Source organism: Ornithodoros turicata, chromosome 1 (assembly GCF_037126465.1).
Source record: "Ornithodoros turicata isolate Travis chromosome 1, ASM3712646v1, whole genome shotgun sequence".
Classification (NCBI taxonomy): domain Eukaryota; kingdom Metazoa; phylum Arthropoda; class Arachnida; order Ixodida; family Argasidae; genus Ornithodoros; species Ornithodoros turicata.
This window is the reverse complement of record NC_088201.1, coordinates 75,232,059-75,257,660: the sequence shown is the minus strand read 5'-3', so window position 1 is coordinate 75,257,660 and position 25,602 is coordinate 75,232,059. Positions and strand designations below refer to the sequence as shown.

Sequence of the window (25,602 nt, the reverse complement as noted above, 5' to 3'; positions counted from 1 at the left end):
CAAACTACAGCAATAAGCCATGCATTTCCTGATAAAAGCAGTTTTATGGGAGACATAAAAAGGAAGTGTTGAACTGGTTTGCAAACTGGCTCAATTTTTGGCACGGCCAAACCGGAACGAAAACCAAGCAACGCGAACTAAGACAAAGCCCGTATTTTTTGTGGTTCAACAGCCTGGCTGACATATCTTTATTTCTCGCGTAGGAACAAATACATATGCAGATTTTCGTAATGGTCTCTAAAGAAACTCTCTTCATAGGAGAAGGTCACAAAGGCATCACTTTTTACTTCCTTAGACGACCTCACCTAACGAATGGCATGCAGCAATGTATGGTGATGAAAACAAAGAAAGAAAAGGTTCTCGTTTAAGAAGAAGAAGAAGAAAAAAACTGTAGATTTTCAATATTTATAGGAGAGGATCTGTTCAACAAATGGCACAACTTATTTCACTTCCTAAACAACCTCAAGTATGTGAAAATACTATCTGAAAGTGTCATTTTTTATGAATGGTCGATATTCTTGGTCGCCTAGCTAAACAACATACGAGGGGTGTTCAAGTCAAACCGGGACTTTTTATTTTTCGAAAAAGTACAATGCACAAAGTACAGGCGAGAAATTAGTTTTATTTTTCAACATAATCTCCAGCTGCACTAATGCACTTGTCCCAGCATTTCACGAGGGCCTGGATGCCAGCAGCGTAGAAATCCTTACCGGCGCGTAGCAGCCATGCAAAACAGAAGACACTTATCCCAAGCCATTATCGGACCGCCTCGTCGTCGACCTCGTCGTCGCAGCTGAAGTGGCGGCCCCCAAGGAACGCCTTCAGTGGCCTGAAGAGACGGAAATCGCTAGGGGCGACGTCTGGACTGTATGGGGGATGTGGCAGCAACTCCCAGCCAAGTTCATGTAAGGTGCGTGTCGTGAGATGCGCGGTACGCGGGCGTGCATTGTTGTGTACGAGGAGGACTCCTTTGGTGATGAGGCTCGGCTGCTTTTGCTTCAGCACCTTATGCACATCCCTGAGAACCTGGCAGTAATATGCACTGTTGATGGTGGTACCACTGGGCAAAAAATCAACATGAACAACATCAGCCTTGTCCCAGCAAACTGTGGCCATGACCTTACCCGCAGACCGGGTGCTTCGGAACTTCTTGGGAGCTGGTGAGCCCGGATGCTTCCACTGTTTTGATGCGCGTTTAGACTCAGGATTGAGATGGTGCACCCACATTTCATCGCACGTGATGGTTCGATCAAGGAACGGCTGTCCTTCAATGTTGAAACGGTACCTTAGCTCTTGGAAGATTTCCAGTCTTCTCTGCCTTTTAAACACAGAGAGCTGCCTCGGGACCCAACGGGCACTAACTTTCCGAAACTGGAGGTGTTCATGAATGATAGTGTTCAACGTTCCCACACAAAGGTCTTTCGAGCCAGTTCGAGACATGTTATCCGTCGGTCCTTGAGGATCAGGCGCTCCACAAGTTGGATGTTCTCAGGAACTCTGACACTGGGCTCTGAGTCACCCCGGCCGGGATCGTCCTGCACTGATGTATGGCCGTCTCGGAACCGTTCGCACCACTTAAACGCTTTGCTGCAGCTAAGTGTATCGTGGTCATACTGAGCCCAAAGTCTTCTGCGAATTTCAGATGACTTTACGCCTTAATTCACGAGAAACTTCATGACAATTCGCTGTTCGATGTGCGCGCTCACCTAGTTGTCGGCCATCTTGTCCAGCACGTGTCTTCTGTTTTGCACAAACTTTGGACCACCACGTGGTGAACGAGGAGGCCTGTCGCGTGTGAAAATGACGAAAAAGTAGTAGAGCGAGCCATTTGTACACTCAGGAGACAGAAAGTCCCGGTTTGACTTGAACGCCCCTTGTAGATTAGCTTCATATTTTTATGTGAAGCGAATCACCATACAGTGTTTTATAAGCATAAATTACCTCGGGGTCCTGAGAGAATGCTAACTTTCCAAAAAAATTATTGTAAACTGGGCCCGTCACCAGCAATGTCACCGAATTTGTTCTCATTCAATATGCTCCTTGTGAAGCAAGATGGACCCCTTCCCTCTAACACGAAACAAAGAAAGCACAGAAATGCTGTCTGTATGTGTCACAAGAACGCACAGAACACGCAACACTTTTTCATGCTTGGGCCAAGTTCGAGCCACCCCCAATGCTCAAGAAAACAAAATCTAGAGTAAAATATTTTATATGCAACATACACACCCTTATGGAATGTGTAAAATGTTTTTTCAGAGAAATCTACGAGGGTCAAGCTATACCTCTGGCTGGTTTCAGCTGGAATGGTCCAGGGGAATAGTCTAATATGTTCATAAAGCCGAATATTTGATAGTCGATACAGGAAGTGAATATTTTGAGTGATTGATATTTGATTCTAATTCGAGAACTCGATTATTCACACACTCCTAGTGAGAAGCAATTTTTTGCATTCCTTTTGAGCAAATTTGCAAATGCGCACAATTTTACAACTATGTCTAGAGGTGAATGCGGATAATATGGACAGTATCTGCACCCACACCGTACCTTTGCATGTTTCAGGTTTCAGGTTTATTTGGTAATGTGCACGCGCAAAAGGGACACAGTCCCCGACATGGCGAGAGCACAGCCAATACAATCAAACAAACAAGACAGTGAAGACGATAATCTATTAGTATAAAGCAGTAGTAAAATAATAAAGTAATAAAAGCAAAACAAATCTTACAACGATACGTATTCATCGATCAATGCTCCGAAGAGCTACAAGAGAACACCTGCTAATTCTTTTCTGAAAGTTCGAACAGAGTCGCATTTCACCATTAAATCATAAAAGCTGTTAAAGTACTTAGCAGCTAAGAAAGACAATCTTTCTTCCAATGACAATGTAAGATCTGCCACCGCATCCGCAAAGGCATAGGCATACCTGCATCTACAACTGTGCTGATAATGCGTACGTCCGCACATCCAATGTCCTTGTATTTGCAGGGGGAAGCTTACATGTGGAAAATGATATCCTACAAATGTTTTCACTTTTCATCGTGCAAACCATTCAGGGATACTATATGATCCAGTATTGTCCAATCATTCAGAATGTTTGTAGAATTGTCCATAATTATAAAATGCAGCTAAAGTATGTCAATGAAAAGTATGACACACTTCAACACCATTTTTCATTTTCAACACCATCAAAGAAAAGGGGAAATGTAGTGGTGGAACAGGAGAGGGAGGGTTGTGTAGTCCCTCCTGATCTGGGAATAGGGTACTCGCGAACTATGTACCGCAGAAAACATACAAGTATCCCTCAGTAGTCTTCATTGGGATGCTCTCTGTACCACGGTAACTGGCAGTATGATTGGCTAAGTTACCCCCCTTTGTGTGTAGAAGTGGACGTACATGGATGCCCCCACCCTCATCATGCGGTATACACTACGCCAGGATCCCCTAAAAGCAAGATCAAGAAGTCCCTTCTAGCCAAACCCTTCAGTTACTCTGAAAGCAACACCTTCATAGAAAAGTTAAAGGAACGCAACATGCCCATGATTGCCATGGGAGGCTTCAATATGGACATTAGAACATTAAGACGCCTAGAAATGATTCACCGACTTTATGAAGGAAGGCTTCGACTAGTCAGCGACGATAAATTACCACAACCCGTACGGGAAATGTTATAGATTGTGTCTGCGTCAGGAGCATAGACAAGCAGTGGTGGCCAAGTACGTCAGCTACTTCAGTCTTCACTGGCCTCTACTGTCCATCGTCAGAGAATGCCAGTGATAAGCTCTCAAATGCTATCACATTTTAGTGACAAGCTGCACAGCGATCTCTGCCGTACTTTTTTTTCTTTTTAATTCCGTGTTCACGCTGCGAAGCAACTGTGGCTGTGAGTGGCGTACAGATGTGAACAAATGGAGAATGTACAGCAGGGAGGAGTGGGGGACGGGGGGTAGTATGCATTATGGGCCAACTTCAGGGGGAACTGTGCTGACCTTCGTGTGGAAAGTCTTTGGAAACCCATGGGAAAACCTCAGACAGCACAGCCGGTGGCAGGTTTCGAATCCCCCGCCTTGGCTACCACCAACGAGAAGGATGCAATGAGCCATTTGTGTGGGATGGGTTGTCGGGACACAATAGATGTTTCCTTGCATAGTGCTTCACAATTCCAGGTTTGCTGCCAAGTTAGAATTGTAGGAAATCTTGTGGTAGATCACACAACACTCTTCCTTGTTCCTTGGTTCTAAAAATGTGGTTTATTCAATCCCACTGAAGCACGGCCTTGCTTACGTTGGACAGATTTCACAATGTATTATCCCCAAATAAGGCCATGTTCTTATGGGCCAACTTTCTGAACCAACTTTGTGACGGTGCATATGGTTGTTCACACGTAATTCCATCCACAAACAACCTTATGGCAACTGCAGCGTGTGCGTTCAAATCCAACTAAGTCCTTGCCAACTAAGGTGCCTTTTCTTCAATTCCCATTATTCAAACCTAAGTCAATTTATTTCGCCAAAAGATCACCATTATCTTCAAAGAACACCTGTTGAGACGGTTGTGTTGTGTTAGGCCGAAAAAAAAGTATATTTTTCAGCTACACCTGTAAGCAAGCCATGTAGTATGGTATGAACGAAATCACGTCATGCCATCAGGTGTCCTGTGGCAATGATCATCTCATTCATTGGCTAGAACACCACCAACTTTCTCGAATTTTCGGTCGGTGATAGATTCGGAGCAACTCGAGTTGGTCGTGGTTGATTGTGTGGGCTGACTCTGACAAAACTCCCAAGGTGCTCATAGCTGAGAAAGTTGCCCGCTGTGAATGCAGCCCAAGGCCAGCATAAAAACGAGGTCATCTATATTTTTGGGGCCGTGAGGCGGCAAAGTTTGGGAACCACTGGTGTACGGCTCCATTCTGCAAGTCGGTTTCATGTCATTACACTCGAGTGTTAGGCGAAGCCTGCTTTACACTGTTTATAATATTCTGTCCGTAAAGCCTGCAACTTCTGTGAGCTTGTGGTGAACGCTGTACCCTGGGCACTGCATGTTCCAGTAAATGTTCTCCCAACTTTCAGAGTTATGTTCAGTAACAGGTGGAAATATGTGCAATTTCCAAAACAAGCATAGGAAATTCACAATGTAAGCAAAGAAATGAGGAGATGCACACAAAGCAGGCTGCATAGAAAATGTTGACAGACTCTCAATGCAGTTCACCCACTAATGCAGTCTACCATACACAGCACAGAGGGACTTTTCTCTCATGATGTGTTATACTGGGTTTTCGAAAGGGCTCACAAGTTTGGAGCAGAGCATCATTGAATGAGTGCAACACCACGAAATATTTCACCATGAGGTATTCATAATTATTCGAACTGGGCCTTCTCACATTGTTCTAATTCAATTTGCTATATAAAGAAATTATTTGGATTCGATTTGCAGTGCAAGTGAAATATTCATGAATTATTCACAATGAAAGTTTTTCTATTCACACAGCTCTAAAACACTATTGGAGCAACGTGAATTTCATTTCCACAGGTGGGTTATATGGCCAGGCAGACATCCTGGAGGACAGCGCATGCAACTAATGGAAAATGCGAGATAGCACAATTGAAGCCAGTCATTATTCAACTCCATTGTCCTTATTTAAAACCCTGAGAAGCGAACATGCTTCGAGATATAAATTGTCAAATTTCGCTATGCAAATGAGCCAAAACCAGAACTACTCGCTACTCAAGCGCAGAAAGAGCAACCTGCAATCCAGGGGGGAGGGTCATGTGTTCCCGAGCTGAATGGAGTAGGCGCTAATCTGTTGGGTGGATAGACCGCTCTCCGAATCAGATAACGTGAAGGTGGCGTTGATTCTGCGCTCAGAAAGCGCATAGTTCTAGTTTCGGCTCATCGTCATCGCAAAATTTGACAATTTATATCTTACAGCACATTCGCTTCACAGTGTGCTTAATAAGGATAGTGGATTTGAAAAATGACTGGCTCCAATCGTGCTATCAAATAAACATCAAATTAATAAGTTTGTTACTGAATTTTAGCTAATTAGTAGTCCAGTACCGTATTTTCACGCGTATTACCCGCGGCTTATGCGCAATTTTTTTTTTGTCGCGGACGCTCTGCGGCTTATCTGGTGACTATTTTTCCCTGGTACTTTCCCCATACCCCGGATTAAACGAAAGGGCCGACAGTACCTCATGTTTTTCGGAACAGGACCGCCCTGCCAGTGCACAAACAATACCGAACAGCAGCGGGTCCACATTCGAGTGGACTGACCTTCAGAATACATTCCCCCACGCAGCTTTAACAAAAGGGGTGACAGTGATTCATGTCTCCTGGAACACCACTAACCCGTCAATCCACGAAAAACACACAACAAGGGCACAATCCGATCTCAGTAGAACACTAGAACTGACCTCCTTTGTTATACATCATGCCGACACCGGAATGTGGACAGGGTTTATGGTCTTCCCTACGGTCTCCTCTGTCGGCAGACCTACAGGAAGGGTTCAATACACCTGACATCGGGATAAAACGTGGTCAGCTAAGGATCAGTTCTCATTTGACCAGAGCAGCAGCATTCGTGGGCACGGCAGTTAGAGGTGAGGCATGGCTCTAACGCGAAGGCACAGCTACGACAGCGGCTTCAAACTAAAAGTCGTCGACTTTGCGGACCAGTACGGGAACAGGGCAGCTGGCAGGGAGTACGGCGTCGACGAACGTTGAGCGTCTCTATTGATTTTATATGTGCATCACTGGTTTAGCACACAAAGCAGTCGCGCCGTATGACCCGCGGCTTATCTGCAAAAACATTTTCAAAATGTATCTAAAAACGAGTCCTGCGGCTTATTTGCAGTGCGGCTAATACGCATTAAAATACGGTAGTCGCGTAAGCTGTCTTTCAGGATGTCCATATTGCCGTATACTGTAGAAGTGTTTTTTTCCGTGTGGAATTATTTTTCGCGTTTTTCGCGCATTCCTCCAAAATCGCGAATTTTAAGTTCCCGCAAATAACTCTGGCCACATGAGGGCGAAAATCAGGGGGTGCTCGACGCTATACTGTGACTACCATGACCCTTTCTACTCCATGCAGCGTAGGTAGTTTAAGCAAGCCGCACAAGATTATTTTATCCCATCAGACAAGATATAGAGAAATGAAAATTGATCACGCTTTTGTTACTTCTACAAATGCATTGCACTGTACATCTATACCACTGTACCACGAAGCTGCAACATGCCTTTCCCCGCCGTCTCAAAACCAGCTTGTATGATAGTACGACATCTCAACCGAACTGTTCAGTTCCCTGAGTGACAATGAATGAGAACTGCTAAAATGAATTGGCTGACCTGCACACTGCCAGTACTATGGCCTTCTGCATGGTCCCTAAAGGCCATTGTACAGGGCTTTTCCTCCCATGTCTGTGAGGAGAAAGGGATTGACCTAGAACGCCGCCATTGCTGTCAACAACGGATGTCTTAGTACGCCTCGAAATATGTCCGGATAGTAACCGCGGCACGATTGGCAAAAGCAAAGCATCCCCGGAAACCTGTGTCGCGAATTTAAGTTCTCGCGAATCACTCCTGAAACCAGCTTTGTTCGAAAACGCAAAAATATTTTCCACGAGGAAAAAACCACTTCTACAGTAACCTACCTGTGAAAACGAAATTCATGTTGATCTAATACCCTTTTCATAAATAATATGTCCTGAATAAAAAAAAATGAAAGGACACACACTGTATTTTTTTTTTCCAACAGCACCACTTGCAGTGCACCAAAAACTGTGTTGTCGGAAAGTATCTTATTTACACGTCGTAGCCGTTTTGGGAAGATGATACACGTTTTGCGTGGCCTTGGTTGATAGGTACCCGCTATAGAGAGCATTGTTCGGCCTTTATATAAAGACAACTGTACTGTGAAATCAAACTTGTTAGTCAGTCAGTGCAGTGTGTCGTCCAGTTCTTTTCCTCCCCGCATTGGCGTTTTATCATTTTAAATCATGAAGCAGCAAAACGCCCATGTTTTAACCCTCTTTAAGGGCACACTGATATGGACATTTGTGTGATTACGCATCATTCTTTTGAAGTTCTGTTCAACATACGAGGACACCCTGTGTATTTATGCATGTAGCATTTTTCTTGGTAAGGAAGTATAAAGTAGCTTTGCTTCAGCACGTACTGAAAAATATTATGAATGTACAGCACTAACGTTCACGCAAGAGACGGGAAAAAAAAAGAAGAAGAAAGCAGAAAGTGCTACCTGGCAATGGAAGTGTTGCCACAAGAATTCCACCATGACATATGACGTTGAAACTAGTCCCCTGAAGAGGAGCAGGGAGTAGTCTGTTGTGCCGGCACATGATATCAATGTGTAGGCAGTGGCAACCTTTTTGTCAGTCCATGCGATACGGACCAGGATGGAAGGCTTGGTGCTGTCCAGTGAGCTTATCCCTTTGCACTTGCGCACAGCCACTTCGGGTTCTTCATTCAGGTCCAGTCGCAGCATCACCTGGTTTTTCAAAATCTCGTCTTGATTTTTACAGTATTTGTGCGATGTTGTACATAAGCAAGGAGTATGTTTCACATTCCAAATCAGTCGAACCTCGTTATAGCGAAGTCTCGCGGGAACCGCAAATTCTTTCGTTGTATCCGAAATTCGTACTAAAAGAATGCCCCCAGAAAATGCAGGAGATTGCCGCTAAGCTACGAACAAGTGCGTGCACCATGCTGCGATATGATACAGTCAGGCTACAACACAAAATGAGCACTCAAAAAAGCATATTTATTTGAAAAAAATCTGTTATCACTTGTTGCCCCGTGGCAATAGCATTGCGCGCGATGATGTCGCCCACCTTGTCGAGAGAACGAAGTCCGTTGCAAACATATACTTCTGACGCCGTCGGGTGTTCCAAGAGGAAGTCCTTTAATGTGTGCACCGTGTTAAGCACGTCGGCATTGGTTATGCAAGAGTTCTCCGTGCCTTCGTCTTTGCTGTCACCGCAGTCGTCATCACTGAGTGCGTCAGCTCCAACCATCGTGTTTTGCGCGGTGACAGTAGAGATTATGTCGCTGTCTGATAGCTCAGCTGCCACCACGACCTTGTCGTCGGCCGACACAAGAGCGTGAAAACGTTCTTCTTTTTCGTGCTGCTGTCAACCTCCTGCAGGATCTGCATTTTCATCTCCAAAGACAACGCTTTCCATTTGCGAGACGTGGCGTACCAGTAGTCGAAGGTGTACCCACGTTGTCCACACTGCCAGAAGTCAGAGGGAATCAATCACGTTACGAGTGGCCACGTGGGTGGAGGAGGACTGGGCGCGGAGGTGGAGATGTGGCGAGAAGGAAGCGTGAGAATGCAGAACGGAAGCGCCAGGCTAGGACGCGAACCCTCATTGAGGTCATTCGCCTCATCGGTGACAAGTACGCGGCATCGCTAATCTCCGTGGATTAGTCATTTCGCGATAAGAAATTCAGGGCAAAAACTTAGCGATAACCGAGGATGGAATGAAAATAGAGGAGATTACTTCGTTGTAGAAAAAAAATCCCCATAGAACCAAAGCATGGCCAACCAAGTGAAGAAAAAAATTCGTAATAACCGAAAATTCGCTGTAACTGACTTCGTTTTAACGAGGTTCGACTGTTTTGCATTTTAACATTTAAAGGAGTACAGAGGGCCATCCAAAAAATTTTCAGATTAAGACGTCGGATGAAAGTGTGTTTGTCATTTTACCGACTAGCGTGAAAGGTTTTGATGAGTGCAATTTGTTTCCCAGAAAAAAACTCACATAAACATGGCTCCGCGTGTTCACCCTTAAAGGTCAGATATGCCGATTTTGAAGTGCCGCAGAACTGAGCGATACTCGCGCTGTGTGTTCATTACCGAACACTGAATATGTGTGCGAAATATCTTGCTCCAACTGTTCGTAGTTTTTTAAAAAACAGTTTTTTTAGTTCCCACGCCCGGCCGTCAGACCGTCGGCAAACCCTGCGCACAGGCGCACCGACGTCACTGCTCTCGGTTTATCTGTCTTTGGCTTGGCATGGACTCTTGGCTTGGCCGCTTGGCTTCTTTCGTTTCGTCCTCTGTGCATCGTACATAAGCGAACAGCTGTTTATGTTGTTGCTAAGCCGGAAACGAAGCATGTGAATAGTTTTTCTTTTGGCACGGCGTCGTTTGGAAAGTGCACTTCCTTGTTCTGATCTTGCCTTTTACAGGCTGGAGCGATATGATACGTGATACGTTTTACGGCGACGTTGTCGAAGATGCGATGGTGCTACGCTGTTAGAACAATTCATCGGAGCATTCAAGTGTTACCTATTATGAGCTGCCAAAAGACCAAGCAGTGCGAAGCTCTTGGCTGACAGTGGTGCCTGCTAATTTCCACTGCAAGGATTTCGTCCACGAATGTTATCATAGGTTACGCGCGACTCCAGAGGCACTTTGGAATCTCGGTACGAAATTGTCTGATGAAAATCTCAGGTGCCCGACGCACAACGTTTTGAACGTGTCACAGAGGACCAAGGCAAAAAACGAGAGCAAAAAAGGTAAGTCGAGGTTCAGATATAACAAGTAGCAGGCTTAATGAATCGATTGTGCAGCTGTCCTACTGCGCTTACTCTGATATAACCACGATTAACAACACGATAGTACTGATAATCAAACTTCTGAATTATCACAGGTGCACGCTGAAGGCGGAAATGAAGCATGGTCTGGCTTGCATCTGGTGCATGAAGAAATTGCTGACACGTTAGTTGCAGTCTACCTCCACCAATAGGTATGACAATGTGATGTTATAATTTGAGTATTCACCTATGTTCAACTTTTCATGTGCGCTCGCATGCAGACATCTTGACACCACTTTTAAATCTGCCCTCAAAGTTACAACCTGTGCTTTCAGGGTGGAAAACAAAGGTCGCCATTCCGATTAGCTGCTATCTCCCAGTTCAAGCACTTTTGCTGTCTGGACACTGGTGCCTGTGGACGGGGTGTTACAAGCTTCACTGTCTGATATAGAAGGTACGTTACATTAGTTCAGTTAATTTGTCATTTGCACATTTTTGTTACTGTTAGCTGGATTACTGTTGGACATACAATCTTTTCTGACACGCAGAAGCTGATGTCGCCTCTGATAACGTTTTAGAATTTTCAGTGTCATCAACGTCCATTGAGGAAGGTGCCTTTACTATCTGTGAATCTTTAATTGAAGAATAGCCCAGAATTCACGTTAACATTGTCTACTCTTATTAATTCACTGTCTGTGTTCTGAGAGCTAAGAAAAATGGAAACTATTTATTTGTCACAACTTCACACTGGATGTGGTACTGGCTTGACATGTAAGCTAAAATACCTGGATTCTACAATAATTGTGTTCAACTTGGTGCATTACAGTGGGCAATGACACATTCACTACATCTTTAGTGGGTCCGGTGCACAAATACTGTGTGCATACTGCATACATACATACTGTTCGATAGGCAAAAATACCTGAGCGGCGCTGTGTAGTCTTTTTACCCAAAGTCCATACTCTTACTGCAAAGTCACAGTACGCAGAACAGCAATGTGCAGGTATGCTGTAATAGAGATTCACAACAGAAAGAAGACTGTTGAGAGCATCTAAATTTTAATGAGACGAGACTTTCGTGCACAAGGCTGCTCTTGTTAATGTCTAACATGAAGTTACAAAATCCCAGAATATATAAAACATGTTGTAATGTAGAGAGCGAGGGTTGGTACAGACATAAAAATAATTATACAGTCATATATAATAAAATAAAAAGGGGTACAACTTCCCCACAAGGGTTCAACTCGACAACTCAATAACTCTACTTATTCTCTACCTTACAACATGTCATATATTCTGGAATTTTGTAACTTGATGTTAGACCTGAAGAAGCACGACCTTCTGTGCGAAAGTCTTCTTTCTGTTGTGCGCAATCATTATACAGTAAATACGAATATCCATTTCTTGTCATTAAATGCTTTTTCTTTTTTCATTTTTTTTTCTGCAGTGATGAGCATCCATAAGGACACATGCCAGAAAGGGAGTCTCTTTGAGATGACAAACCCTCATCGCCTCATGAGGATACAATGGTTGACGAATGGTTCTCAAGCACATCGAAACTTCAACAAATAATTCATGAAAAAGCCAGTCAGTGCTAGCACAAGGAATTGAACGTGGACCGTCCTGCTACCAGTCAGAGATGTTACATTTCAGGCGCTCATTGACTTTTGGTGAATTACTTGTTGACTTTGTCCCAATGTGGAGCTCGCCACAGCTCATTTGCCTATCTGTTAATGTTGTGGCATGTGTTGCGTTTTTCTCTTTGTGTGTTCCAGACTCAGAACGGTTAATTTGGATCAGGTCAGGTACGTTTCATTTAGACATGGCAAACATAAAGTAGTGTTTCTCAACACAACTTAGCAGTGGCCTTCATGCATTACTGCCATGGCCATTAAGCGTGAATGGAAAGCTGCACATTATGCATGATGTAAAACCCCGAGACTAGGGAACACGAAGGGACAGACACAAACACGTCCCTTTGTGTTCCCTAGTCTCGGGGTTTTACATATGCATCATCTTCACCAGCTCGCTTGCTTCCTAGCCATTTTTTCTGCACATTATGTTCACTCTACTTTTATCGTGTGCTATATAATCTTGTTCAAGTTCTGTGAAACGACGTGTAATGCTATAAAAACATTCAGTACACTGTTTATGTGGGTTGAATGGTAGCGCATGAATGCAGGAAGGAAACTGTCATGTTATGGCAAGTGTTTACGTATTGTACATTTAACTACTAATTTTATTGGTTAGCTTTCGCCGGCGTATCATGTAGAGCCATGTTATATTAACTTGGAACATGTTCTTCTTAGTAGCCAGAGCAGCTGATACACAGTGAGAACATAGCCCGTGTGTGTTTGGCTTTTCCACCGCAGCCCTTGGGTTTCCTCCCTGATGGCTACACATGTCAGGGATAGGTTTCAGAACCGGTAGTTCCCGCCAAGTGTGAATTGCTTTTCAGGGGATCATCACGCTGGCAGATGAAACATATGGTTTAAATTATTTGCAGGACAGGAATTGCGTAGCTTCACACAAATAGTACTACTACGACGTAAGAGTGGTTTAAAATCTAGCTTTTTTGTGTTCCTGACATTATCACACAAAATGTAGTATCCACTATGATCCTTTATATGGGGGGTATGTACAGTGCAATCAACAGATGGTATTTACAAATCTGTGTTTTCTACTGTGTTGAAATGGGGTGGTTTGTATCTGAGAGCCATAGTGAAACACAGGCAGCCAATGACGGACTTTTGATGCCCTTGAGAAACATGGCAACACATTGCAGGGACCCTGGATGATGCCTAAATTTCCAGAACACACAGCTCAAGGCAGCGGTTAAATAACAAGTGGTTAGAGAAATCCAAGACAGTTGCATGTCTAAGCAGTCTGCTGTTGGATTTGCTTCTGTCCGAGATACGTTATCTCAAAGGGAACGCACGGGTACACTCAGAATGATACTAGGGAGGGGGAGATATATAGCCTCTTTTTCTTGTCTGTTATTCTATTGGTTAAATTGTCATTTGCTTAGCAGCATATGTGTGTATATTCCAGAGTCTGCTAATAAATACATCAGTTTAGAGCTAGCAGTCACACTGTAGATGTCTCATCCTGTCCTTGGCTGCTTGTGTTTCACTATGGCCATGCTAGCTATTGCAAAAACAGAAAACAAAAAAGACAATACAAAAACACGAAAAGAGCGACCTAAAAAGCTGCCTGTCCTAGTGCTCACATGCAGGCATTGCAATGAGGTAACATGTTCCATTCATGAACTGTGCATAGTAGTACATATCACAACGGCAACCGATTATTCAGATTTTTCTTGAAGTACTTTGTTTTTTGGAGCTTTATTTGCACAGTCTATTATTGGAGCTTTATGTGATTCCCTTCTTGAGATACTTTAAGATTGCTGATGCTGTGCAGTTTGTTAATTTCGAAACTGTACTGTGCTGAGGTACAAAAACATAATTGTCATGTCTACATTTGAGCACATAGGAATAATTTGTAAGTACTTTCCTTGTTGACATTAATATTTGCACCAGGTCACAACATTGTTGATTGATGGAAAATGTAAATAAATATATTTGCTTGCCAAACAATACACAAATGTCTTCTTTTCTAGTGAGATATTCCTTGTTTACCAGACATAAATATGGAAAAGTTAAAGGGGCACAATGATGGTAGAGTCTAGCATTGCTTTTTGCCCCTTCACATATGTTCACTGTTATTCGTGTGCACATGTAGGAATAGGAAGGTAGAGCATGCGCGTAAAAAATTTCGTATGCAGCCACACATATGGTTCAGAAGATTAATTAGATGATGTCCTATATAATTGTGGTTCATATGCAATGGGTATGCTGATGGATTACTTCCATGAAGCCTTTTTATTTATTTTTATAAATTCTTTTTATAAATGTTATTTTTTATTTTATATAAATTTCATATTACATATTGTATACTTATATTTTTATACATTTTATAAATTCAAAACTCAAGGTACACGGCCCCTGTAAGAGTGCCGTTTGCAAATGGTTTGGTAACGTGTCTCTAACTGTAAAGACTGTAAAAACTGAAAATGCTGCAGACAAGGTTGCAACTTACATATTGCTTATCATGTCCTACATACAAAGTGATTTGTACAATAATTCTTGAGCACGGAATTAATTCCGAGGCTGGCCAGTGATGTCACCCAGGACGACAAGTCACATAATTGCCTCTAACACTTTTACACCCCATGGGCTGAGTTGTGAACTGAAAGAGCACCCTACAGAAGGATAAGGTGCACCTGATTTCTGGGATCTATGCTATGCCCTAACTCCTCAGACACCACATTTCTAAAAACACCATTTCTAAGTGGCAATACGTGCTCTGGTACTTCTTTTGCGTCTGCATAGTGTGCAACCACATGGCTACTAGAGCTTTCGTGTGCATGTTTTTGTGCCACGGTGCTCATTACAAACAATATCCAGATGTAAGGCATGAAATGCAGTAGTTTGTAGCGTGCCACACAACGCAGCGTGACATGGGAGTGTGTGATTCAAAGAAAGCTTCTGGAAAATGCACAGAATCCCACAAAAAGTTTAAAATGTGATTTGTATTTCGTTTTACGTCTCTCATCGTTACATACCATCGTCGACGCTGTTGCTCATTGATAAATCGTACGTAAAACTTGTGCCATAGCAGTATGCAGTTTCTCAAATACATAGCACAATTTTTTCCTGCAGGAATAAAACGCTCTCGGCATTTTCTTGCTAACACGGCTGTCGAAACGTCAGTCTCTACAATGGGCAAGTGCTGTAAATGGGCTAATGCAGACGCGACTTGATACAAATTGTACGTGCTCACAAAACACAAACGACGAATTCCAGTCACAACATCGCACAGAGGTTGGTTCGCGAATGAGTTCGCAGCGGCTGCACTGTTTACTTATCGCGGAACGGTGGAACCCGGCTGTCCGCCATCTTCAAGCACAGATACGTGAAGCCGCGAGAAGCCGTAGCTGAAATCCACTGACAAGTACGAAGGCGCGTACACGTCACAATGCCCGTTCGGGTGCATCTACGTCATAAAAATTGCTGCGCCCATGTGTGTTTCGGAATGAATTATCTATTTTTTTGACATGGTACTGTACCGAACTGAGAGAATGAAGGTGCATTTTGGGGAGAGCTGGATGTGGGCTTTCAGAATATCACAACCGTTTAGACTATTTGGGATATCGGCATAGCTGACCTTTAAGTCGCCAATCCGTGTGTAACGAGGAGGAGTAGGTATGATGTTGCACGTCACCGATGATGTTACAGGGGCAACTCGTTCTGGTTCGTTGGTCAGTGGGGGTCAGCACCCTGGTCCCTTTGGCGCTGTAAACCAGTTTTGCTAGTTCTCCCAGAGAACTGGGGATAGAAGGAGCGGCCAAATCATGACCGAGCCATGAGCAAGGCTTTTTCAGAACCACGAACAGCCGAGTAGCAGACGACAGCGGAGTAGCAGACAACATTTCTCTGGACCAATCAGCGAGTATGTCCCCTGAGGCGTCAGCACGTGGTCCCAGGCAGATCACAGGCTGGTACTGCTCTCCACTGCCGTTTTGCAACATGCTTTAAATTCAATTTCTGCGATAATTCCATAAAACACTAAGCAATAAACTGATGAGATCTACAGGTGACATAAATCCTGCAACTACTTCAATAATTGCAGATGGAATCGTGCACACCTTCATTTCATGCATTTTGCTTGCATTAGCAACTGACGAAACTTGCATACATGTCAGCCACAGCAACTAATTGCTTTACTCCAAATAAAACCTCCCTGCACGAATATTTCTCATGTAGTTATATCCGTTTCCAGGTTTTATGTGTTTTGAGAATCGGGAGGTAATATACAGGTTTCATTTCAAGAGCTGTAACATTGGGCTACATGGGCAATTATGAGCGCAAAAAGCTAATTTTGGATGGAATATAGTTAGGGAACACATCTCGCATGTCAGACAAGCATGAGAAGCTGTGAGGCTGTTCTGAATGTACAGCGCATAGCGTTCTCCAGAGCCCACATTAGCGGCTGGCTTGATACACGTGTGATCGGAGAGTTGATTTTCAATGATTTTCGGGCTTTACCCCAAGCGATGATAGTGAAAAGTAGGGGTAGAAACCAGTTTTACTGGGTTTAACCCCAGAAACACAAGGTGCTACATGTAATCTCTGTACTGTTGGTCTTTGATACCATCTGCAATGCTGCATCCAACTCTGTTGCTGCCCGTGGGACGTAGAAGCACACGCCAGTGGGAAAGTTAAAGGGACACAAGAGCATGGATGGGAGACCGCCCTGTGTCAGACACCCGCGATGCAGCCGATATGCGTCGCAGTTAGGAAAGTGTACAAGTTAGAGAATCAGGTGCAGAAAGTAAACAGGAAAACATGTCATGCTGCCACAGAATGAGCGTTATCGGACTTACAGTGGATATTTGCGCCAAGGAGAAACCACGACCTACTAGATTATAATGACCATGTCATAATCGGCAACCCCTATGAGGAGCCTGTCCTCACGATCCGCGACTCATCGGCCAGCGAGATCTACATCATGATTGGACAATGGAAAATGTGAATTTTGAACACACAGAAGCGGATGTAAGACTATCGTAGCAGGCGACAGCAACAGCTCCTATGCAAACGTGTAGAATGATGACGATAAGTGACTTAAGAGAGAAGCACCTCTCGTGGGACACTCACCGCTTGTACAAAAATACAAAATACTAAGGAAAGTTGAAGTACATAGTATTGCAGAAATTGAGGAAGCAATAACTGGGCTGATGACTAGCACCAGTGCTAGGTTCCAAGTGCGGCACTGGGAAGGGGTACCTATGACATGGTCGTTATAATCTAGTAGGTCGTGAGAGAAACAGGTTCGCACCAAAACTGTGTGTTCTGTATTGCATGTTTGACCAAGCTAATGTCAAGTTCAACCTGAAATACATACTTCTTACCTTGTACGTAATTGTGAGGGTGACTGGTATTCATGCTGCACCAGGTTCTCTGGACCAAGGAATTTTGAGAGAGAGAGAGAGAGAAAGGCAAGAGTCCAGCTGATTAAGAAACCAGGAGAGTGCGGTTCGGGAAGGTTGGTAGTGTGAGCAAAGAAAAAGCATGTGTTCAAGATCTTCTAAAGCAACACAGTGACAGCATGAGGGAGAGTCAACTTGTCTCAAGCAGTGACACCAATGAGCTGTAAAAGCCACATCAAGTCGCATTCGATAAATTAATGCAGCATCTTGATGACAGGTGTTTTGTGGCATGCAGAAATCGAGAGCTATTTATTTATTTCATTTCTGTTTCATTACTAGGGCATTCACAGGAAAGAGGTAGAGTGGGTCAAGCAGGAGAAAGCATAAAGGAAAACGGGGGAAAGGGAAGGGGGAGACGTCAGGACGTCAGACAGAGAAACAGAGCTTTCTTAAAGTGCCACTCCGGACTCGGAAAACAGCATTTATTTTATTCAGGCCACGAAAAGAAGGTGCCTAAAGGATTCTATACGCAAAATTTCAATCCTGTTTGCGAACGCTGTGCATTTCTGTCCATTTTTGAAGATCTGCTGATCCTCCACAAGTTTCGATGACACCAGTAGCGGGTGACATAATCATAAGCCCACAAATTGCAATGATGTCATGTTCTGGATAGGGCACTCTTCTGCTAGCCACGACGCCGGCGTCCGAGGTGGGTCACGTGGTGGAGAAATCACGTTACGCTGATCGAAAAAGGCGAAAATGGGAGAGGTGTCTTCTCCCTCCTTATGTTTTCTTGAAGGTCGGGGGATATGTCACGTGGCGCTCCACTTACAGAGTACAAAAAGTGAGACCCCCGGAAGACGCCAAGGGCAACAACGTTGCCAGATGACAGCCGGGCATTCCGTCGGAGCCCAACACGATGTCACAGTTCTCAAAAATAAAAATTACTTTTCTCTAGTTTTCGCGTCACGTAGAGCAAAGATATTTTGCAGGAATGTAAAGTGAGACAAGAAGATTTCAGTAAGCCGGCGTTCACACGGGGCAACTTTTCCCAGCAACTCGAAGCAACTCAAACAAACGTCTTTCGAGCAATTTCGAGTCCACGTTCACACGCAGCAACTCGGTAGCTCCACCCACAAGCAACCTTATGGCGACCGGACAATGTGGGTTCGAATCAAACTGGTGGAATCTTTTCTTTAGCTGCTGTTTATCAAATTTCAGTCAGTTTTATTGCCCCAATAGATCATTATTACCTTCCAGGAGTGGCAACTGATATGTTTCCGTGAAGTTCGTACAAAAAGAAAAAGCTATCTCTCAACTGCACCTGCAGGATTTGAACCCATGAACCCACAACGAAATACTCAACGCCAACGGGAATCACGTGGCAATGCTCCCCTTTCTGATTGGCCGGTGCACAAGCAACTTCTCAAGTTTTCGGTCGGGGAGCGATTCGCAGCAACTCTGAGCAACTTGAGTTGCTGGATGGTTGCTGGCTGACAACAACTCCAAAGTTGCTCATAGTTGCTGGAAAAAGTTGCCCCGTGTGAACGCTGCCTAACATAACATTGGTGGGATTTTGAAGACACAGGATCTAGTCGGTAGTGGCACTTTAAATGGGAACATGTGGACCATTTGAATATATTTGATTGGGAAGAGACGGCACTCAAAAATTTCCACATTAAATTCAGTTATCGAAAATCCAAAACACAGCCATGATCATTACAAATGCTGTATATTGTGTTGGGAAGACTCGTTGTGTTTGAATTGAAAAGGGGAAGAAAAAAAATCACAGACCTGGCGAGCAAGGCTGCCTGCCAAGTTGCGTAGTCGCTCCTTGTTGATCCTGAATGGTGTAGTCATTGCGTAGGCCGTCCAGTTTCCTTTTTGCAGGACGTCGCCAGTAAGTGAATCGAGGCAGGGCCCCTGGGTCCCAACAGCTAAGCTGAACCGTCGGATTTTCTGGTTACGGCGTCTTGCAATAGTGACATTAGGCCGCAGGGAGGGGAAAGCCGCTTCTTCCTGTGACGAAAGTCGGTTAACATTATTTGTGCAATCTATTTAACGTGTGAAACATCCACCATCTTTCATCCTAACCTAACCTGTAAACCTGTATAGATATGAAACTGCAGCACACTGCTTCCGGGTTACTGAACAGTAATCGTGCCAGCCGGTTCAGCAGTTTCCACGACAATCGCACAAGGATACAGTGCACGACTGCAGGACACCATGTGTCGCATAAAGACCAGTGCAAGTTCTGGTATGCTTTATTCATGACAATGAAGTGTGCAGTAGAGATCTGTCTAATTTGAACGAAACGCCACTTACCATTCTCAGCTTCCGTTCAATTTTGTGTACAGCATTCCTGATGATGATGTTGATGTTGATCTTGGGACCGTTCCCTTTGTATCGGGCGGACTCAGCACTCAGCAGCACGCTCAGTCTATCTGAATCTGAATCTACCGTAGGTTTTAGTGGAGGGCGCTGGGTTTACTTCTCCAGTCTGTCCTTTGTGAAGTTCACACAATGTGCTCAGTAGATTAGATTCCGCAACCTCCTCACAGATGGCGCACGTTAGTCCGTTGAGCTGCGTTGTCTCAGAGGCTCTGCGTTGTCTGTCTTGTCGTGGTCTTGTTTGTTGTGCAGCTTTTCGGCTTTTCTAGACAAAATCTTTGCCCACCATTCTTTTGTACGCAGTACCCCCGCACGTGCCTCGAAAAGCAATGTGCTTCTAATCCGGTTGTCATAAAATTTTTCTTGTCCTATAGCCATCTGTCGGTCTCCCATGCTGTACATTGGTCCCGAATTTCTGACCTTGCGTAAAGGGATTCATCCTGTAGTATTTTCTGAGTCATTTCCGATTTTTCTTTTCCAATGTGTAGTACGTCGTCTCCATTTTGTGTGGATGTCTTTAAAGATCATGCTCTTGTACAGCTTCTTCACCACCCAGGATTCTATATACACTTTCAACGTTTCGAATATGAGCGGGCTTCCATAGCCATGACGGCTTCAACCTTCAACACACAAACCCAACAAACTGCAAAGCAGGCAAAAAGTTCCCAGTATTTCAACAACGCGAAAAAGATCGTCCGTGCAACACTCGTGTGAAAGAACAGGCCTATTAATAAACAGTACAACAAAAATAGATGAAATTGAAATAATGGCTTCATTTTTCCCGCGGAGGCCACTAGAATGCAAGGCGTCCCACACAGTAGCCAATGAGAAGTAGGAGCTACATTTTTGCGCGGAAGCACCTGGAAGAGTGAGTGACGCGGCAATGATACTCCTCAGGATTACAGTGCTCTAGAACACTGTATCAGGATCTAGCGTCCTAGCCATGGTCCTAGCATCTTGTCAGGATTCTGGTAACGTCCGAATAGCAAGCCCCCACGAGGGAGGCTGACCTTCCGTATCCCATAATAATAAGAAGAATTCTGTCCTCATATACGATTTTCGATATAGCCTCTCTTGCAGGGAACCCGGACCCCCGGACCATCCTACATCTCCCTGGAGTGCGGACAGTCCGATGGGCATTCAACGTTGCCCTTCCTGCCTCTTTCGGTTTCCTCTCGAAGAATGTTGTTGTGGGAGACGACAAGCGCAGCACCGCATTGCCATACGTGAGGGATGGAACCGCCACTGTCTTCCACAGCTCACGCAGGACTTTGAATCGGTTGAAGGACCATATTGTTCGAGCTCGAAGGGTCCCCGTATAGACTCTTTTCATCTGACGTCACTGTCGCAGACGGCATAGCCTTTCCCCCTGCTTGTGGCAGCCATACTTTTGTGCATGGCGCGTGCATGCTACCAGCATTAATTGTGGTGCGAGCACGTGCGAACACAAAAGTATGGCGGACGGAATAAGGTCAGTGAAAAGGTTCTATACTTGGTGGCTTTCCTTCGTATGGTCTTTTCGTGTTCATTCATGTATTCTTTTCCCGAGCTAATAACCGCTCCTAAGTATTTAGTTTCATTGGCGTATCACACTGGTTTCTCCAGGATCAGCAGATTCGTATTGTTTGTGTCTTCTGGCAGGTTACTATTCTTCCATTGCATTACAACACTTTTTTCAGCACCGAAACTGAGTCCGATGGCTTTTCCGCATGCTGCATTGAGGTCCAGTAGTTCTTGGAGTTCACTCTTATTACTAGCTAGCAAGAGAATGTCGTCTGCCTACATTGTAGCTGAGATGCACTGCTTAACTTGCCGACCCATGTCCAGATATGATATGTCAAAACCTGCTTCAGAGTGTTCCAATTCTGCTTCCAGTCGGCATATGTATAACATAAATAGTAGGGGTGAGAGTGGGCATCCTTGTCACAGGCCTTTGTCAGCAGGAATTTCGTGGGTCCGCATTCCATTCCAGCATCCTATTATCGTATTAGCTGTACAGGGTTAGTCTCACAAACGTTACACATTTTGATCGCATCGTAAAAATAGAAGACTGGGTTTATCCAACACCAAACTTTGCAGACTCGTAGCCATTTGTCTGAAGTTTTGTTGGAATTTTTTGTGGGCATTATGGTCCTGTAGAAGAAAAATTAAAAATCAAGCAAAATTTCACTCCATGCATTTTCTATGGCCTATCTCACTCAAAAGCCGACATTTTCTGCTGTGTGCGCTTCATTTTCATTTCACCACACACAGGTGGCACCAGCATATGGAACAAGACTGGAACATGAGGATTGGTGCATAGCGTCAGAATTAGCCTGTCAGATCGTTGTAGGCAGCGCTACCTGTGTGAAGTGATGTGAACGTGGAGCAGACACAAGAAAAAATGGCGGTGTTTGTGTGGGATAGGCCATTGAAAATGCATGGGGCGAGATTTTGCTTTATTTTCAATTTTCTTTCTACATGACTATAGCGCTTACAAAAAATTCGAATGAAACTTCAGATAAATGGCTATCAGTCTGCAAAGTTTGGGATGGGCCAAACCTAGTCTTCTATTTTTACGGTGCGATTGAAATGTGTAACGTTTGCTAGAATAACCCTGTATATAATTCCTTCAGTAGTTCCAATAGATACTCATCCATCTTCAGTTCGTCCAGTTGCTTCCAGAGTGTAGAATGTATCACGTCATATGCTTTTGTAATGTCTATAAAACATGCCCAGAGGTCTCGCTGTTCCTTTTCTGCAGTTTCTATACATTGAGTGATAACAAAGAGGTTATCCTCAATCCTGTGTCCTCGTCGGAATCCGAATTGTAGATCTCCTTGCCAGCCTCGCTCTTCCACCAGAGTTTCCAATCTTGATTTGAGTATTCACATGAAGATCCTGTAAGTCACAGGAGTGACTGAAATGGGGTGGTAAGCTGCCAGGTCTTTCCTGTCCCCTTTCCTTTTATACACCAGAGAAACCCAGCTGATCTTCCAGGCTTTAGGAACAATTTTTGTACTGACGATCTGGTTAAAAAAGGTTCTTAGTTCTTCCAGGCCCTTCCCTTTCAGGCTCTTCAGAGCACTTGTGGGAACACCACCCAGGCCTGTCGCTGAGTTCGATGGCATGTCTTTTATTGCTTTCTTTGATTGCGTTCTTCTCAATGACGGTGCCTGCGTCGTTTTGTGTGTTTTCCGCACTTCAAGTTCTTTACGACTAAGCAGTGGCAAACAGAAGTCATCTGAACACTAGATCTAACTTTTAACAAACAAATAGTTGCCTTATTTTACTGACCACAGTATCTGCTACGTCCGGAAGTACTGTGATGATGATGACAATGTTGCCAAATGTTGTTTCCGGTGGGAGGCAGTGTGGTTTCAAAACGAAAGAAGACTGACTAAATCATAATGATTGGTATCGTAGAAATAATATGTAATATTGTCAGCTATAATTCACAAACAGGTATTCATATATTCCTCTTTCCTTTTGCATTGGTCTGCAAGAAGGTTTTGGTGAATACTGCGCATTTTTGCCAGTTCCTCGTTTCCCATGCTGTCACTGGTCCCTGACTGTGGGTTTTGGATGTCGTCTCCGAGCGTGTCTCCAAATCTCTTCGTTGAGTGTTTTTTCGGTTAAGCCGCTTTCTCTCTTCCATGTAGTAATTTTCCGTATCCATCGTATGTGTGTGTCATTGCAGATTATGCTTAGATGCAGTTGTTTAATGATCCATGAGTCCGGTAGGCATCTGACTCTCTTCGAACATCGTCTTTGCTTTTGTTTCTCGGGCGTTGAAACTGGACAAGCCCATGTCCCTCTGCATCGCTGCGCTGGTTGCCATTCTATGTGTCGTCAGGGCTACTTTTCCCGCCTCGTTTTATTTTCTGTCCAGGAGACGTGTGTGTCCTTGCAGCTCACTTCTGTTGTCTGCAAGATGGACGATGTCATCCGCATATATCGTTCTGGGAATGGTTTGCTTCACTGCGTGTCCTTCCTTCATGTAGGATATGTAAAAGCCCAATTTTGTACTTCGAGGTTTGCTTCAGTCGATGTGATGTATATCATGAAGAGGAGCGGTGATAGAGGGCAGCCCTGTCACAATCCTTTTGTGACGTGAATTTCATTTGTTTTCATCCCTTCCCAACATCCCACAATCCTGTTGTCTAGAGATATTCCCCAAGAGGTGTACTGTGTCGTCTCCAATTTTCAGGTCTTCGTGTGTTCGCCAAAGTAGTTCGTGTACATTATTCACCAGCGCCATGGCCGAGTGGGCTAAGGCGTCCCCTCGGTGGTGGTAGCCAAGGTCGTGCTGAAGACTGGGAGGTGGTGGGTTCGAATCCTGCCCCCGGCTGTGCTGTCTGAGGTTTTCCGAAGACTTTCCAGACGAATCTCTGCACAGTTCCCCCTGAAGTCAGCCCAGGACGCATACTAATCCCCCCCCCCCCCACTCCTTCCTGCTGCCCTCTCTCCGTCTGTCCACATCTGTATGCCACTCATAGCCACAGTTGCTTCGCGGCGCTAACACCCAATCATAGACTTCCTCTATATCTAGCAAACAAGTCCATATATGTCCCAGTGCTCCTTTCCTGCCATCTATACAATGGGTTAGAACAAATAAATTGTCTTCAACCCATACACCATTTCTGAACCCAATCTGTAGACTTCCCAGTATGTCTTTTTTTTCCTCCACGATTTTGTCAGCTCTCTTTTTGATGATTCTCATGAAAATACGATATACCACTGGCGTTATTACATTATTATGATTGGTCTAAGCAGATGCGTTGTTTTCATCACCTTTTCCTTGTACATCAATCTCACTAAAGTTTTCTTCCAACTATCTGGTGTGGTCTTTTCTTTGCACATAATATTGAAAAAGTCTCTTAGGTCCTCCATTGTGTGTTTCTGTAGAGTTTTCACTGCACTTGCAGGGGCTCCCTGCAGACCTGTGGCTGTGTTCGTAAGGGTTTTTTCAGGGGCGTTCCACTTTGTCGGGTCTTTAAATTACCTATTTTGTTCAGTAAACATTGAGGTCAAATGCTGCGTAATAATAGAACGAGTCTCCACACTACTCAGTGGCCTGTTTTCTACTGCATGAGTAATCACGGTCTTGGCTTTTTCTTGTTTTTCAGTATTTTTGATGTACTTAAAGAATGTTCGAGGTCCATCCCTTCCACCCTCTCCGATTGTTTTGAGTAATTTCTGGTTGAATCCATTCCGTTTCTGCTTTTTATTTTCTCCTGCCCGTTGTTTTGGGTCCCCGTATAGGTTCCATGCATATGGTTCCATGCTTGGGTAGTTGTCTCAATGGAGGCCCCTTGTGAAATGCAGTGTCGGTGCTCTCTCGAGGCATCTTTTCTTGCCCGAATGGCTGCTCTCACCTCTTTGTCCCACCATGTCCTATGGTGTGGTTGCAGTGGTTTCTTCGAAGTCTGTTTGCTTTCTGTTAGACTAGTGGCTATAGTTGCCAATGACTCAAGGTCCAACCCTATCCTGGAATCTTCTTCCCATGTTTGCGTTAAGTTGGCCATCCCAGCTTCGGTTAGGTTCACTCTCTGTTGTTGAGGGGTTTCTTTTTCCTTCCTCTCTTTGTGTCCCAATTCCACAGTTAGTGCTCTGTGGTCACTCCCAAATCTTCTCTCTCCATCATCGTGAATGGTTAGGCCTCGAGAAATGTCAAATGTCCATGCC

The 25,602-nt window shown here is 44.3% G+C and overlaps 2 protein-coding genes across 5 annotated transcripts in view; one reads left to right on the top strand and one right to left on the bottom strand.

Moving 5' to 3' along the window:
• Positions 1-20,374, bottom strand: part of LOC135374960 (uncharacterized) — a 32,695-nt gene extending 12,321 nt beyond the window's left edge. The window contains exons 1-4 of the mRNA XM_064607815.1: positions 20,356-20,374; positions 19,870-20,000; positions 19,339-19,563; positions 8,252-8,500 (exon numbers count right to left, since the gene is read on the bottom strand). Coding sequence (XP_064463885.1) covers positions 8,252-8,500; positions 19,339-19,563; positions 19,870-20,000; positions 20,356-20,374 — 624 coding nt within the window. The remainder of the gene's footprint in view (positions 1-8,251; positions 8,501-19,338; positions 19,564-19,869; positions 20,001-20,355) is intronic.
• A 689-nt stretch (positions 20,375-21,063) lies between these two features.
• Positions 21,064-25,602, top strand: part of LOC135378401 (very long chain fatty acid elongase 7-like) — a 211,751-nt gene continuing 207,212 nt past the window's right edge. For 3 of the 4 annotated variants that reach the window (XR_010418356.1, XR_010418354.1, XR_010418355.1), the window contains exon 1: positions 21,064-21,161. The gene's annotated coding sequence lies outside the window, so the exon portion shown is untranslated. Of the gene's footprint in view, positions 21,407-25,602 lie in introns of all 4 variants that reach the window. The other variant, XM_064611435.1, reaches the window with a different exon arrangement.